The sequence below is a fragment of the Heloderma suspectum genome, chromosome 5 (genome assembly GCF_057233095.1).
Source record: "Heloderma suspectum isolate Gila_16-S chromosome 5, 16-S_ref, whole genome shotgun sequence".
Lineage (NCBI taxonomy): Eukaryota > Metazoa > Chordata > Lepidosauria > Squamata > Helodermatidae > Heloderma > Heloderma suspectum.
Genome location: NC_139462.1, coordinates 36,012,082 through 36,029,689, shown reverse-complemented (window position 1 = coordinate 36,029,689; position 17,608 = coordinate 36,012,082). Strand labels below are relative to the sequence as shown.

General features: G+C 42.7%; 1 protein-coding gene across 4 annotated transcripts in view; it reads right to left on the bottom strand.

The window, feature by feature from the left end:
- Positions 1 to 7,162: 7,162 nt before the first annotated feature.
- Positions 7,163 to 17,608, bottom strand: part of TET2 (tet methylcytosine dioxygenase 2) — a 124,491-nt gene continuing 114,045 nt past the window's right edge. For all 4 annotated transcript variants that reach the window (XM_084855757.1, XM_084855754.1, XM_084855759.1 and 1 more), the window contains one exon: positions 7,163 to 16,628. In XM_084855757.1, the coding sequence (XP_084711883.1) occupies positions 15,247 to 16,628 (1,382 nt within the window). In that variant the 3' untranslated portion in view covers positions 7,163 to 15,246. The remainder of the gene's footprint in view (positions 16,629 to 17,608) is intronic.

Genomic DNA, 17,608 nt, shown 5'->3' with positions numbered 1-17,608 from the left:
GATTACTGCAATTTGGGGCTGCTTTTGAAGACAGTTCAGAAGCTGCAGCTTGTGCAAAATGCAGCGGCCAGATTGATAACGGGGACCAGAAGGTCCGAACGTAAGACCAATTCTGGCCCACTTGCACTGGCTGCCTGTATGTTTCTGAGCCCGATTCAAGGTGTTGGTTTTAACCCATAAAGCCTTACACGGCTTGGGACCACAATACCTGACGGAGCGCCTCTCCTGACATGAACTCACCTGTTCACTACGCTCAATATCTAACGCCCTCCTCCAGCTGTCTGCTCTGAGGGAAGCTTAGAAGGCAGCAACAAGGGAGAGGGCCTTCTCGGTGGAGGCCCCCAAATTATGGAATGATCTCCCCGGCAAGTCCCACCCGGCACCAACATTGTTACCTTTTCGGCGCCAAGTTAAGACCTTTCTCTTCTCCCAGCATTTGGCAGCATAGGATAAGTTTTAATTGATCCTGGAATGGCGTATGGTTATGGTTGTCTGCTTTGAAATTGTTTGTTGAAGTTGTTTTAGATATATGTCCTTGTATATTGTTCTGTTTGTGTTTTTTTTTTTAAGGAATTGGCTTTTAAAATACAGTATTTATATTGTATTTTTAAATGTTTTAATCTTTGTAAACTGCCCAAAGAGCTTTGGCTATTGGGCGGTATAGAAATGTATTAAATAAATTATGTAAGTAAGCTAAACTGAGTTGAGAGATGAACCGTAAGACATCTCATGATTTCATTAAGGATGTGCGCATTGGCCTGCAATTCTGAGCATCAGACAAGTGTTCAATGGACAATTTGGGGCTACAGCAGGGTTCAAAGTCTAGCCTTCTGATCTGGCTAACATTTAATTAATTAATTAAACTATTTCTAGGCTGCCTTTCAGGGCAGACCCCCCAAGACAATTTACAACAATAAAATAGGCTGATACAATTTCATAAAAGCAACAATCTAAAAAGCAACAACAATAAAAACACATGATCGGGGAAGGCCAGAGTAAAGAAGTAGGTTTTCAGAGCCTTCCTAAATGCCTGCAATATTGGGGCCTGACAAACCCTCGATATCCACTCATTCCATGCTGTGGGCCCACTGCAGAAAAGGGCCTTGTGTACTTGCTCACCTAATAACCCTCAAGGTGGGCAAATGAGGAGGGCCTCCCTTGCTGACCTTAAAGTGCGGGCATGATATGTGTGAAGGCGGCCCTTCAAGTAATTTGGTCCCAAACCATTTAAGGCTTTAAAGGTCAAACCAGCACTTCAAATGGGTCTTGGAAACGCACTGGTAACCAGTACAGCTGGCACAGTGTAGGTGATATCAGGGATGTTGGAGAAATTCGAGACAGACTAAAATGAGTTTGGATTTCTAAGAATTTGACCTGCGGAATCTGCTGCAGACTGACCCCCTCAGGCCGCATGGCGTCCGTGGACCTTCAGATCTTTTAAAAAATATTCCCAAAATGTATGCAAGTTTATTTGTAGGAAAATACACGTTTCTGCTGAGACTGGTAAATATATGTGGGGAAAAGCTGAATGGAAAGGGTGACAATATGCTAAACGTTATGTACTAAATTATGTAAATTGTTATGAACCCTCTTACAGAATTATTTGCATATTTTCCCACACAACAAAATTAATGGAATCCATCTGTGAATGGATGATGGAACAAAAGGCACCTGACAATACATGAAACAGACGGAGTGGATTTTGTGTAATCTGTACACCCCTAGTTGATATATGATCTGACCTCCTCACCCCCACCAGCATTCAGATGGCTGTTTTCTGCACCAGCTGAAGTTTCCAAGCCGTGTTCCTAAGTGCACCACTTTCTTGCTCCATGCAAATCCGGAGTGGTTGCATTGGGAGCAGTCAAAGTCCCCAATCCAGCTCCGGTTGTTGGTATTGTGCAGGACTAGTAGCCCTGCATGGATGTGTGCTTATCAATTTCAATGGGGCCCAGATGAATAATGTGGTATGGATGTTCATCTGCATACAGGTATGTGTGTGAGCATCTGCCTCATTCAGTTGGAGTAATCAGTGGACATAATGGAGGTAAAGTGATGATCCTGGGCTTGGGGAGGGAGGGGGGAAATCAAGCGATTTCAGATGATGCACGTTTTGGCTCAAGTCATTTCACCAGGCTGCAGCGAAGGGAGGAAAAGAAGGCAGAGCTGCGCATCGTGCGGTAAGTGTAACGTGTAGTTTGGCCCTTGGACTGTAGAACGTTGGTGAAAGATAGTTGGAAAGTTGACAGCACAATTCACGGAGAGAGAATCCAGAGAGCTGGCTGTTGAGAGACTTCGGTGTAAGAAGATGATCCTTCTTGATAACTTGATCCATGTAATCACCATGATCCATATCATCACCGTGTCTGAGACACAGTAGTAGTATTTCTGAATATGAAAAGTTGAGATCATTTCTGAAGAATGGAGACATCTTAGTAGTAACTGACAAGCAGCTGTGGGGAAAGTCTTCTTTGTCTGACTAATATGCATGGAGAACTTTTCAGGCTGAGGGCCAAATTCCTTTTTGAGGAAGCTCTCGGGGGCTGCATTCTATTAGTGTGTTGGGCCAAAGGCAAAGGGGGCAGGACCAATGGCAAAAGCATTGGGGCCCCAAATACCCAAAATACAAACGTATTTAAGCTTAAAGCTCTTAAGAACATAAGAAGAGCCCTGCTGGATCAGACCAAGGGTCCAGCTGGTCCAGCATTCTGTTCACAAAGTTGCCAACAAGCTGTTGACCATGAACCCACAAGCAGGGCATGAGCACAACAGCACCCTCCCGCCCTTGTTCCCCAGCAACTGGCTCACAGCCTCTGGTACTGGAGGTAGCACATAGCCATCAAGACTAGTAGCCATTGATAGCCTTTTCCTCCATGAATTTGTCTAACCCCCTTTTAAAGCCATCCAAATTGTTGGCCATCCCTTCATCCTGTGGTGGCGAATTCCATAATTTAACTATGCGCTGTGAAGAAGAAGTACTTTTATCTGTCCTGAATCTCCCCCCAGTCAGCTTCACGGGATGACCCCGGGTTCTAGTATTTTGAGAGAGGGAGAAAATATCTCCCTATCCACATTCTCCACACCATGCATAATTTGGTAGGCCTGTTGCTGCCAGATGCCTCGGGTGATGAAAGGTACAAAGAGTTCTACAGGCTGGCAACAATTTTGTTTCAGCAATCTCTGATTTTAGAACGGGGTACAGAACCTCACACCCGTGTGCCAAATCCAGCCTCCTGGTGTCCCAACCCCATTCTCCAGGGTTCCTCAGATGGCCATACCCCCTTACCTGGGCCCCCTCCCTTCCCAACAACCACAAAACAAAGCTTAAATTATTCATAAAATTGCTTTGGCCATGTGGTAAGTGCATAGTTAAAACAGCTCTTTTCAGGGGACCATGTGGTCACAATCTGAGATGTGAGTCAAGTTGGTCCTTTGTAGTTTACAGCCTCGCAGTTGGGTTTGCCTATTGAGCTGGCAAAGAGATCTTAACGCATCCTTATATGCTTCAGTCTCTGGAAGACTGAAGCACTTTAATCAGGACAGTTTGCTGATGCAGGAGACCCATGGATGGTTTTTTTGCACAATGGAATGTTTTGTTCCATATCTTTTTTTACGGTTAACTTTAAATGACTGGGCACCATATGACTATTCTGTGCTGTAGGTCAGTCTCTTTGCATTAAACTTCCCTCGCAGTCAGGAATTAGCACTCTTGTACTGAGTTAGTGCTTTGCTGGCAAGAACCTAATTCTGGTGACCTTGACTTCCAGGTGGTCCAGTAAAGGACAATAGATGGCATCATTAGAAGTCAGGCACGAACTAATTTGCCATCTAACTTTGTCACTGCCAAGACAGCAAAGGCAAAACGTGTTCTTTTTTTGGAGACATATTTCCTCCAAAGGCTGTCACTGCAGGATTTTGCAGGCCGTCATTACAATTTTTCATTGACCACATTAATAACAAACCAAAACTTGCCTGGGCTGTCAGTTCAGTGATATAAGATGGCAGATGGAAGTGGGAGCATTGTGACTGCGAACTGAATACCTTGGGGTGCCCAATTATAACTGCACTGAGGGCGAATTCAGAAAAGTAATTTTTGGCTTCCTTTGTTGCCATTATGTTGCCCCCTGAATGAACAGCCACTCAGCTTCTTTCTTGTTTCACAGTGGAAACCGCATTAATAGCACCTCTGAGCAATTTTGGATTCTAATGTCCACGAGGTTGGGAATCAATGCTGCTTTTCCCTGGCTTTTACTAAAACAATTCTTGTATATGTGCTGTGCAGCTCTTCTCACCTATACCTGCTCCAAAATCAAGTAGTTTTATATGCAAGAATGTCTCCCTTTATTATTTTTTTTAACATGCCTTGAAGCCTAGCACAAATAAATATAAATGTTTCCAATGTAGAACCTCGAAGGGGGATTTCCAACGTTAAATTGCTCAGCTAAAATTTATCATCAAGTTTGATTCCCTTCATGTAGGATCTAATAAAGACCAAGGCTCTCTTTTTTACTATAGGTGTCAAATTAGCAAAGCTAGGAAGGGTGTTGCTAAATCACCAATTACTGTTGTTTTTAATGGTCACGGTGCCGCATACTGCTGAGATTTGCATAGAACTGCCAAAGACTGTACCTCTTGCATTTTGTGGCTTTTTGGCCAGCTCTGTGTGTGTGTGCATGCCCATGCGTGTGTACACACACACACACACACACACACACATATTCTCTCTCTCTCTCTCTGTGGCTATCGGTCATCTAAAGATAACACTCCCTGCATCTGATAAAGTGAACTCGAGTTCATGAAGATCATGCTGCAATAAATCTGCAAAGTTTTTACATGCCTTACAGCTCTTGTTGTGGTTTGCTGTTAACAGATTAACATAGCTATCCCCCTGGAATATAGGTATAGTCAGCAAAGGACAGCAGGTGCAAACTTCATTCAACTGAAGTCAATAGCAGATAAGAGGAAGTGCTTCTTCTCACAGCGCATAGTTAAATAATGGAATTTGCTACTGCAAAATGTAGTGATAGTGACCAACTGGGGTGGCTTTACAGGAAGATTAGACCAATTCATGAAGGACAGCACTATCAATTATGACTAGTCATGATGGCTATATATTACCTCCAGTATCGGGGGCAGCATGCCTAAGGTCACTAGTTGCTGGGGAACATGGGCGGGGGGGGGGGCTGTTGTTGCAGTCATGTCCTACTTGTGGGCTTCCCACAGGCAGTTGGGTAGCCACAGCACAAATAGGATGGTGGACTGGATGGGCTTTGGCCTGATCCAGCATGGCTCTTCTTATGTTCTAATAGTGCCATTTTCAGTTACTTTAGTGGTCCTGCATTGCACAAGTGTTTGTAGTGGCAAAGGAAAGATGTACCCTGTCTTTTGGGAACCTTTAGCATGGGATTCCTCCCTTAAAAAAAAAAGGGGACTTGGAGAATGGTGACATTCACTAAGGGCACAATCCTATGTATGTTTAGACAGAAAAATAGCCCCAGCATGGAGTACTTTTTTCTGTCTAAATATGCATAGAATTGCACCCTAAGGAGTTGTTTCTTACATCTATCATTAAGTTCCTTCTTGTATCCACTAAGACTTTGCATGATGACCAGTTGTGTGTGAAGCTGGCATGCCTGTTAGTACTGAGTGCTTTTAATGTTTTCTTAAATGTTTTCATCTGACTTTGCCTAATATTATTGTTCTTTGTGAAAGCATCTTATATTTTTGAATGCCTTTAAGTCTGTTCAGCAGTTCCCAAAATATGGAAAAAGAAAACATGTAAGAGGACCCCAAATGCTTCCCCTCATTAGAAGCAAACACCGCAACTCAATTACTTACTACATAGCTGTCCAGTAGAGGGAACCGTCGTGTAACAGTTAATTATTTTCATCCCTTCAGTTTTTCAGAGCATCCTGCCACCCCCACGCAGCACTCTAGTGAGAGATCGTGAGTCTGTGTATTGTGTGTGTGTGTGTGCGCTTGACCTCTTGGCGCTCAGGCCACCCAGGATCAAAAGAGAGTAGGGTTTCGTCACCACTGTAGTGTTGCCCCCAGTTACCGTGGTTATTTTGTTCACCTTGAGTGCAGGGCAGCCATTCATTTACATCAGGGGTGTTGAACCTCTTTCAGCCCAAGGGCGGAGTTCCATTTCTGAGAAGATTGCAGAGGCCTCATTCCAGCGTTGGGCGGGGCCAAAGGCAAAAGGGAGGAGCCAAAAGTACCAGCATATTTTAACTTAAAGCTTGCACTGCCAGTAACTAAGCCTTAGCAGGGGCATGTCAGACTGTGTCCAGGGCTACACATTCCTGAACAGATTTTTTTTAAACTGTTTTTATTGTATGTTGTACATCGCCCAGAGTGGCTGGGTGACCAGCCAGATGGGCGATTAATAAATTTAATAATAAATAAAAAAAATAAAAACCCTGGTCTCGATGGACAGGTAGTCTGAACTTTTTATTTATGATTGCATTTATATCCCACCTTCTTTCCTCTTACGAGAAAGCCAAGGTGGCTCACATGGTCCTCCTCCATCTTATCCTCACAACAACCCTGTAAGGTAGATTAGGGTGAGAGTCAGTGACTGGCCTAAAGTCACCCAGTGAGCTTCATGGCCAAGTGGGGACTAGAACCCGGAACTCCTGAGTCCCAGTACAATATTCTAACCACTCCACCACAGTGGAGCTCCAAGGCAGCTTTCCTGTGTAACTCTTGGGACTGTAGCCTGATGCTGGGGACAATCAACAAGGGAAAGTGTTTACCTCAGTGCCAACCCCAAGATCTTGGCGACCCTTGGGCAAGGCACGATTCAGTGGATCCCACTCCTGATGTCCTTGGAAGCTCTGTTCAAAGTGCGAATGATGGTACTGTTGGCCATCTACTACAGCCAATCATGCTTCACCTCCAGGTTGCTTGTGTGCAACCAGCTGCTGGAAACAGAAAGCTGGGATCGGTCTGATCCAGCCAAACAGTCCTATGCCAGTGTGCCTTGTTGTGCAAACCTTGGGAATGAATATGATCCTTCCTGCTCTTGAAGGGCCATAGCTCAGTGTGACAGAGCACCTGCTTGGCATGCAGAAGGTCCCAGGTTCGATCCCCGGCTTCTCCAGGTAGGGCTGGAAAAAATCCTGCCTGAAATCCTTGAGAGCTGCTGCCAGTCAATGTCGACAATGCTGAGCTAGATGGACCAATGGTCTGACTCGGTATAAGGCAGCTTCCTATGTTCCTAGTGGTCTGATGCAACATTAAAGGTAAAGGTGTCCCCAGCCAGTCGTGTCCGACTCTAGGGGGTGGCGCTCATCTCCATTTCTAAGCCGAAGAGCCAGTGCTGTCTGAAGACGCTTCCGTGGTCATGTGGCCGGCGTGACTGAACACCGAGGTGCACACATTACAGATTCTTTAATTGCTGTAAGCCAGGGGTGCAGAACCTCTTTCAGCCCAAGGGCCAAATTCCATTTCAGAGAAGATTTTGGAGGCTGCATTCCAAAGGGGCTGGGCAAAGGCAAAGGGGGGGGGGAGAATACCAGTATAGTTTAACTTAAAGCTCTTATGACCAATAACAAATCTGTAGGAGAGGCATTTCAACCTTCTAGAATGGTGGAAACGATGAAGAAAAGCTGGGAAACCATGAAACAATCAGTGATTGGGGGAAAGGGGGGCATGGCCATCTGGGGAAATCTGGAGAGGTGGATTGGGACCTAGGGAGGGCTGGATTAGGCCGCCGGCCTAACATTTCAAATCCCTGCAGTAAGTGGACAACAGCTGAGCCCAACAGACACCTTTTCACAAGGCAACCATAGAGTGCATTAAATAAATATAAATTTTATTAAAAACACCCACATTTCAGCATTATCAGGAATGATATAATAAAACAGCTTTTCAAATAACCTGCATACATTACATTACAATACTTACAGTATTTATAACCTCAGATTTTTATGGATAAAACCAAAAAAGAACATTTGGAAAATGAGGGAAAGTAAAATTTAAAAAACCCCAAACAAACAGTAGAACATAAGCTTAGAAAATGCACACTTTTTTTTAAATGTTCATTATCTTAGTGTCAAATTGTTAAAGTTTCCTACACAAAAGTTAACCATTAGCTTTAAAAGTGAACTTTTAACGCCACTGTGCATCAATCAAGATGAAGAGGGAAAAAAATCATTCAAGTAAAGTTGACACCACTCAGAAGCATCTTCAAGTATGGCTATAGTCAACCTGATAATCCTATACAAGCAATTTTATGTCTGCTTCCCCCCACCCATTCATTCTGAGGCAGGGTTCTGTACATCAAAATCACAACTTTTATTTACAAAATATATTTCTCTCCCCGCACCTCCCCCAATCCCTAACTGAGCCTTCCTCTGTTTGCAAGCAATTTGGCAAATGATATGCGATTGAATGCAAAGATGCCCGTTTGCGCTGGGGGCAGGTTCCACTCACTGAAGCACTGTTTTACAAATTTAGCTAGAGCACCATGCGGGAAAAACAAAACCTAAATCCAATAGTGTTCTTCCACTCATGTAAGCTTTAACATAAGCAGAAGCATGAGAACTGTTCTAGAACTTACCTGTTATAGATCTGTGTCTGAACTCTTGCACAAATGTATGCAAGAGACCATTAGCTGCTCTTGGTTCTTTGGCAATCCAGCCTAGTATGTATTTTAATTACCTCTCATCCCAAGGAAAGGTTTAATTGATCTAATGCAGAAGTGCTCCAATCCAGCAACTCTAATGCTCATGTGGAGCTCCACGCAAGTGGCGGCTGCTTGATTCTATTCAAGATCAGGAAGGGTTGCCCATGTGCAGCCTTCCGCAGTATTGATGAAAAACACAGCGCAGCCTTTGCTTGTGCTGGTCTGAGTTCACATCAGAGATTTCCACCCTACTCCCAGCTTGGGGTGACTGCCCAGATGATTTCACAATTACATTTTGAAAGGTGAAACTTTAGGGGGCTTCCAGATGCAAGGCTCCTAGCACAAAGAAGGAAGCGTTGTGCAGCAATTCCGTCTTCTTTCCTTAATGTGTTTTCTGCAGTAAGGAAAAGAAGGAAGAAATGGTGGGAGAACACGAGACAGTTGCAAGGGGAAGTGACATCGTCTAGACGCCCCGTAACATTCCACTAATGAGGCGGTGTGATAGCGTACTAAAAGCCTCATAGAAAGAAAACATTTGAAGAGCTTGTGTTTACAGGGGGGTATTTCTAGCTGCAGTTTTACATTCATCTGATGTTTAGACCTCCTTTACAGAAGAAGGAGGTTACAGAACATCAGAAGACCTCCTTGGACACAACAGAATTATTATTGGGTTAAAACACAATTTTAAAAAAGATCCAATTAAGGCATTTCATCCTGCAAAGGTTGGTCGTTATGCAACTTAATTAATCCAACTAATGTCGGTGGGACAATTCAATATAAAACAGATCAGCATTCCAGGATCAGGGACTTTGCCTTACAATGTATTGCACAGCTGTACACATTCAGGCACAGAGACTGCATTTCATTTAAAGGAAGCTCTCCTAGGAGAAGCCCTGCTGGAGCAGACCAAAGGCCTCTCTAGTCCAGCAGTCTCTAGTCTGTGATTCTCACGGAGGCCAAACAGGTGCTTGTGGGAAGCCCAGAAGCTGGACATGAGAATACCAGCCCTTGCTTGCTGCTGTATTTAGAGACATGCTGCCTCTGATACTGGAGGCAGCCCATAGCCATTGTAACTGGTAGCCACTAACAGCCTTATGCTCTATTAATTTGCCAGATCACCTAACTATTCTGCTGGTTGTTTTATTTCATTAACTTTCAATCACCTAGGAAGGTATGTTTAAAGGTATGTTTACAGATAACTTGAAAAGAAAAATAAAACACAATCCTCTAACCAACTAGTCAATTGCCATATTCTTACTTTTACAGTTTCCCTTTTGTCAGCTCAGTGCATTCTATTTTCCATTTTATGTGAAACATACCAAAAAAAAATAATAATTGCCCAACAGAGTTTAAAATGTGAACACACTTTCATTAACACAAAAGTAGCAAATGAATTTACAAGAAAAAATGAGTTTTAGTTACCATCAGTACATTTACAAGTAAAATTAGAAGAGGGATTTAACCCCCTCCCCCGAGATTAAATCCTTGAAAACAATAAAATAGATTTTTTAAAAAAAAAAACCCTCAAGGATAATATATTTAACAATCTACACAACATAATTTTACACACACTCTCCCTTTCTCTCACACACACTTGGGATGATAGGTTGGCCTACTAAGGAGATCATGAATTGATATATCCCTGAATTTTTAGAACAGAAAACATTAAGGTCAAAGTTCAAGTTATACTTACTTTATAATATCAAGTAGTGAGAAAAATAATATTTTTTCCCAAAGACTAGGGGCAGAGAGTAAAGGGAAGATGGTATAAGAATGTTATAAACTTCCACTCTCAGTTTAACATCCTATTGCCAACTAGTGTTGAGGTATATGACAAGTAGGAACATCATTCAAACATTTTAATGTATTTTTTAGCTCACATTATATTTTTATAGCAGGCTGAGTAGCACCATGATGTGAATTCAGCTCCAAACCATATATATAGATATATAATATATATATTTATATATTTGTACAGTATTAAAATACTAAAGCACTGCATTAAAAATTTTGTTTACAAGTTAAGTTACTATACATCTCTTTTTGCTTACATTTTTTAATACAAATTACCAATTTAAAACCCATCTCAGCAAGCCAGCTGCCTGTTCTGTATCCTTTATTTCACCAATAGAATCATACAGATTAACCCTGTACCTCTTGCTTTGATTCTACTCAAACCTTCCTAGCAAAGAGGGGCAACATATACCGAGCAGTGACATATACTGTAACATAAATAATCCATCAAACACCAAAGCAGTTTGCCCAGTTATTTGGAGAGGTTTACCGACCTTTAAAAATATAGCAGAAGACTAAAACTATTCAACTGTCAAGTCTAACCCATGCAGTTATTATCTGTGGCTAATATATATATTAAAAATTACACAATTTGAGGAATACGCTTATCATTATAATTGTTAAAACAATGTTCACAATACAGCTGTGTGAGATGAGCACCAGAAAAAGGGGTTTGTGTACTAAAGGCTTTGTATCCAGCAAGCCTATATTTGAATTTGACCAGAATTATAAAGGTATGTCTCTCTTGTCTGCTGGTAGATGTGTAGGTGAGGGGTTGACTACATGAAGGAAGGAACGCTGCAGAGAAATTACAGGCCAGGGGAAGGGTTAAATACCCATGCCTGTTGCTCCTCTGCACCCAATTCTCCCCACTCTTAGGGCATTTCTACATGAGGCTTTTATCCCACACCTTTACCAGGGCTTCTGCTTCCAGATTCTTTTCAGGATTAAAATAGGCTCCTTTACACATGTTCCCCCCCCCCCAGGGGTTTTCTTTCTCTGCCTTTCTATATGTTTCATTATACAGCCACTAGATGGTGCTGTGGTATAGTGGAATTGCACAACTACACACTGTAAATATAACACCATTCAGAAAAATACTGCACTTTCTTTGATCTAAAAAACCCCGTGATAATGGTTGCAAAGCATGGGAGAGGCCCTGGACGATGACAACGTTGTGTAAAGGACCCATAAACTACTGTGAGTGAGCAATCACGAGCACACAATAAAAGCCTTGTGTAGAAAGGCTGTTAGGGTCAAGCTCCATGATATGTTAAATAAGTAGCATGCAGCTTCGTCCTCTCTTACTCTAAAGAAACCACATCAGACCGCAACCTCGATCAGCACCACAGGTAAGGGAGGTTTAAACCTTCCTCTCACTTGTTTCTCGAAATGTGCCCCCCCCAAAAAGAGGCTAAAGAAAAAAGAAAAAAACCTCAATTGGTGCAAAGGGGGTGGGGGAGAGACTTTGAGAACCAAGTGGCTTGGGTGTGTGTGTTACACTTCTTCTACCCATGCACAGTGGTCCCAATCTGGATCAGGGCCCTTCACACTTAAGTGTAAGAAAGGAGAGGGTTAACTGCATGCTGAGCATTTAAGTAACATGTAATTTAACATTTACATGTGCTTGCCCCTAAGAACAAAAGATTTGACTTTTTAAGGTCTCTTTGTACAGTAAGATCAAAACAAACTTCTAAAATGTTTTAGTACCCTAGCATGGTCTGAGCTGCCAGCACTTAGATAAAGTGCTTTTCAAGCACCATTTGAAAAATATATTTCTATTGTTTATTGTTCTTAATCAGGTCTTAAATGGGAGGGTAAACTTCAATGAGATCCAACAAAGCTTATATGAGCATGTAGGGGCCATGGAGGTGGGGAGAAATGAGAATCATGCATGGAGCAATAACCTTTCTTTGGACTTCCTAGATGATCAGAACCTTTGATTTTTGTCGTTAGCCCTATATTTCCATAAACCTTTCTCAACCTGGTGCCAGTGGAGGCTGGTGGCTCTGATTTCAGTGGGGCAGTGCATCTGCTCCAGTTTTCAGTCAGAATTCTAAAAGAGCTATCCAAGGTGTAGAGGCACTTTGGATAGCTTCTTTAGAGGTCTGACTGAAACCCAGTGCAGATTCACTGCCCCACAGACATTGAAACCACTAGCCTCCACTGCTTGCCACCTTCCGAGAGGTGTTGGACTGCAACTCCCATAATTCCCAGCTATTATGGCCAATGACCTTTCAGCCCAGCAATATGGCACCCGCCATCCCTGCCCATTTAGCAGCATAGCCAAGGCTGGCTGCTACAGGGCTGAATAGGAATTTTTGGCTTGATTGGTCTTTGGTTCCTACTGGGTTTTTTTTGCCTACTCAGCACTGCACTATTTGGGCCATAGTATCAGGTGGAACATTAAATACTGGGTCATGTGTGGTCCCAGTGTGGTGTAGCAGTTAGAGTATTGGACTGGGACTTGGGAGATTGGGGTTCTAGCCCCTACTCAGCCATGAAGCTCACTGGGTGATTTTGGGCCAGTCACAGACTCTCGGCCTAAATTACTTCACAAGGTTGTTGTGAGGAAAAAATGGAGAGGAGGACCATGTAAGCTGCCTTGGGTTCCTTGCAAAAGGAAAAAAAAAGAGGGATATAATATAATAAATATAGTAATAAAAATGTTTGGCTGGGTACTGTGAGAAGGAAGAGCAGTTGCCAAAGCATGGGGAGCACTCTTGAGGCAACCTAGGGTGATCGGGGAGAGCTTAGATTAGCCCCTCAGAGCTTTGGGGCTCTAGGGGTGAGGAAAGGTCATGCTCTGAGGCTTAACTGGCTCATGTACCTGTGGGGATTGTGGGGGTAGTGGATTGTGAGGTCCTCCCTCAGCACCTAAAGGTTTGGCCAGTGGGCAGGGAGCCAAGTCCAAGGCAGACTTGCCCATCATGGATGACACAGGAAGGGTTTGGTCAGGATTGGGCTCCTACAGAGCTAGATGGGATGCTGCAGTTCTCTAAGGTTAATCAATAAACATGGCCCTAGTTAAGCCAACTCTTGAGCCTTGCCTCGCAGTCCGCGTATCACCTGAACTAGCCTTGATGGTGAATATGTTTGCTTAGTGATAACAATACTAGCTGCAGTACTGCACAGCCATTGAAACATTTTTGAAGTCTCTACTGCAGCTTAGCACCTGGTGGAACAGGGAAGGCACATTTCTTTTATAACTGTCTTGCCTGACCAGCCAAGCGATTTGGCTGCAGTAAAGATGTTTAATCATGGCAGTCTAGCATTGCAATCACTGTGGTTTAAGTGCTAAGAAGACGCTATATTTCTGCAAAGGCTAACACTGTCATTGGAAAAGACACCTGGATCACACACAACAAATGAAATTTACAACTGTGCATTTATTGTGCTATAAACTGGCCCATTTCAGACATAACAATATGTTATGGTTTAGCACTACACAGGTGAGCAGAAGCTTCAGCTTACATCCTCCCCCCTTCCCTTTTCTCCTCCATTGTGGCCACAAGGAGAAGATTGGAAGCCTCCACTTCCTGTTTTACACTAACTAGAGTTTATCATTACAACCAAACTTGGACAACCCTAGTTAGCTTAAGCTATGGTTTGTTAACAAGCCAGGTTCATAAACTTTGGTTCCATCATGGTTTGTTAGCAAACCATAGTTTAAACTAAGCAGAATTTCCCTAGTTTGGATGTAATGATAAAGTCTAGTTAGCTTAAAACAGGAAGCAAAGTCTTTTGACCTCTTCCTCATGGCCATGGTGGAGGAGGAGGGGGGAAGGGATGGGGATCATGTGAGCCCAAGACTTGTTTCTGTTCATTCATGTAACACTAAACTGTGGCTTAGCAATACATCTGAAATAGACCATTCTCTGGATGTCACTTCCACTGCTGAAATGGCAAACTGGTTCTAAGGGAAAGCTTTTCAGAGACCTCTGGCTTCACATGCAGTCTTCCCATTGCTCATGTATAGCTTTATTGGATTGGTCCTGGTTTATCCCATATTTTAAAAACAGGGTTTTAAAAAAGGATCAGGCTAACTGGATACAAATACAAAATTAAAAGGCCCTGTTTACAGTTCAAGGAGAGCAGAGTATACTTCTAACCTATTCATGGTTAATAAAAGGCATTAAAACTGTTCAACTGCTGCATTAGACACCATTCTTGTATATAGCACCAAGTTTTAGAATATCCAAACAAATTCAGTGTTTTGCTTTGTATTCTTTATGTTATATATGTAGCTATCCTGATTAATAAAAATCAAGTCAATATTAAGATTACAGCAAAAAACAAACAAACCCAAATACCCCTGCATATTAGCAAGCTTGTATTTCCAGTATTTCAGTACATCATAGATTCAGCACCTGGTGGGATTTTAAAATTTCACCTACTGAAATACTACAGCATTTTTACTTTAAAAAACAAACAAACAAACAAACAAACCTTTCTTAGTTAATTTGCTTTCTTTAAAATGGTCACAGATGTAAAAAAATTAAAAATTATGAATATGGATTCTGCCTTCCAATAGTCAAAGCAGTAGTTCACTGTCAGCCAGTGACTATCACAGATTAATTTTGCATAGGGTGCTTTGGTTTTAGTTCTTAACATGTTGCCTGTGTGACCACTTGCCAAATACATGGAGTGGTAATGTTACCTCTTTTGTTGTTATGAGGTTTTCCCATTGACAAGTTAAAAAGAAAGAAAAATACTGTCTCTTATCCTTTCCCTGTTTACAACCTAAAAAGAATTATTACCCTACTGACATTTTTTTTTTAAAAAATCAACAGATGAGGTAATGAACCCAGATTTGACTTTTATATATATCTGTTGTAAGGCCCTGTAACCCGTGTAAAGGCATATGGAGATGTGGTGACTGTGGAGTTTGTGGTGAGTGACATTGTCCTTTGTGCAAGAGACCTGATGAAGCGCACATAGGTTGGCTCCAAGTTCTCATTCAGTTCAGCAGGTTCCCGTTTTACTTTTTTCCCATGCACTTTCTGAGGCACATAATCCGGACCATACTTTTCACATTCTTCCTCTTTTTCTCTTGCCTTCTCAGCCATCTTTGCCTCCCACAAAGCTAGGCCATGCTTTGGCTCGTTCATACTTTTGTGCTGGTAGAAGACAAGCGATATCCTTGTGGGGTTGTTCCGGTTAGGATTTTTCAGGGGGGTTGTTGCATGAAGCTCACGTTTGGCACACTCTATGAGAATCGACCCATGTGATGGCGCCACTGCCACACCTCCAATATCCGGATCCAGAAAGCTCTGCTCGTTGTCCGACCAGACCTCATCAGGATCCTCTGGATTGTTCACCTCAGTTTTATTTATGCCTTCTTGGGAAGCAGTCCTATTGTGGTTAAGACCTGGAAGCATGCTTGACAACCCATTAGCGGCTTGACTATCCTTGTTCTGGAGGTGGAGTGAATGAGGGGGACCACTGAACATACCTGCAGCAGAGTGGTAGTCATGGGTTAGGTGTGTGGGGGGATATAGATGATCACCATTTTTATTCATGTAGTCCATGCCTGGGTTATTCAGATTAGATTTCAGTCTAGAGGCAATGTCCATAAAGGGGTCATCGGACTCATGCGTGGAGTAAGGAGGAAAAGAACCTGCATGCTGAACATTTGGTCTAATGGTGCAACTGCTGAAAGCATCTACCTGCACATTTTGGTTTCCGTAATTCAAGTACCTGGGCCCAAAGTTCTGGTTATTTCCAAACCTATGCTGATATAATGTATGAATTGGAGGTAGACTTAGTTTAGACAGAGTGTCTTGACTCTGATACCTAAACAAGTCCATATGTTGAGGTTGAGAGGAATAGGAACTGTAGTAGGAGGAACAGTTGTCCATAGGCAAGTTTCCATTGCATTGATAATGGGGATATTGGTTATTTTGACCCAAATGTACGGAATAGGGACTCACGAGACTGGAAGAATTCAAATAACCTCCTGTAGGTTGCGAAGAGGTTGGGTAGATATTCATAGAGCTGGACCCCCCATAATGATCTGAAGGATGTGAAGAGTTTGGATATGGGTTAGCTGGATTAGGTAGGCCCCTGTAGAGGTTTGTGTGACCTGAAGCAGAGTATGAGTTGATGTGATTTGACTGAGGTTTAGTAGAGAGAGAATGATGTGGATGTTGATAGAGTTGCTGCTGCTGGGACATGGCTGGTCCTGAAAGACGTAACAGTTCTGTGGACAACAAAAAAGACAGGAGGAAAGAAATGGCTTTTGACAACAGAAAAAAAGTCAATATTACATGTATAGAATTCATTTTCTAGCTTTTCTCACATTAGCGAGAGGCACTGCCCACTCTAGCACCATGGAAGGTATTTGTGCAGATTAGCAGTGCAGAAAGCTGTAGAACAAATATAGCACTGGAAGCCCAAATGCTATCATGGAGGGACTGTTTCTGTGCATGAAGAAGTTCCTCTTTTTAATTTCTTTAAATTTCTTTCTTTTTAAATGCTTGCTATCTATCTATCTATCTATCTATCTATCTATCTCCATCCATCCATCCATCCATCCAATGGATCCATTCAGATCAGATGACAACCAAAGGGCCAAACCAGGAGTGATGTTAAATGCAGCACTGCAGTGTTTTGATTGGCGTTACATGCACGTAATGCCATGAAAATAGCCCACCCCCAGGCAGCTGAGCATGATCAGGACCACAGTGGGTGAGGGAGGGGAGTTTAAACCTCGCCCCAACCTCGCAATGATCCCAGCAAACATAGTCCTCCTCCACGGCATTGTTACTTGGGAGGAATCCTCTCCCTGGCGCCAGCCCATCTAATAATACATTTAGGGTGCAATCCTGTGCATGTTTAGAAAGAAAAACGTCCTACAACATGGTTGGCTAGGAAATGCTGGGAGTTGTAGGACTTTTTTTCCTGTTTAAACATGCATAGCAGTGCGCCCTAAATGTCATATCCAATTTGGTTCTAAGTAACCTTATTTTCTATAGATCTTGAAACTTTCAAATGCATGATAAAAGAAAACGCAATGGAATTCCACTGGGGTGGTCCCTCATCTGCATACTTTTTCATCTCAGTTGAATGATACAGTAAGTTCTGTGTTCCTGGAGAGATGCTGTCAGTCAGAGTAGGCAATATTGGCTAGGGATGGCAGAGAATTCCTCCACGGATTCCAGTGAGTGGAATCCATGGTGG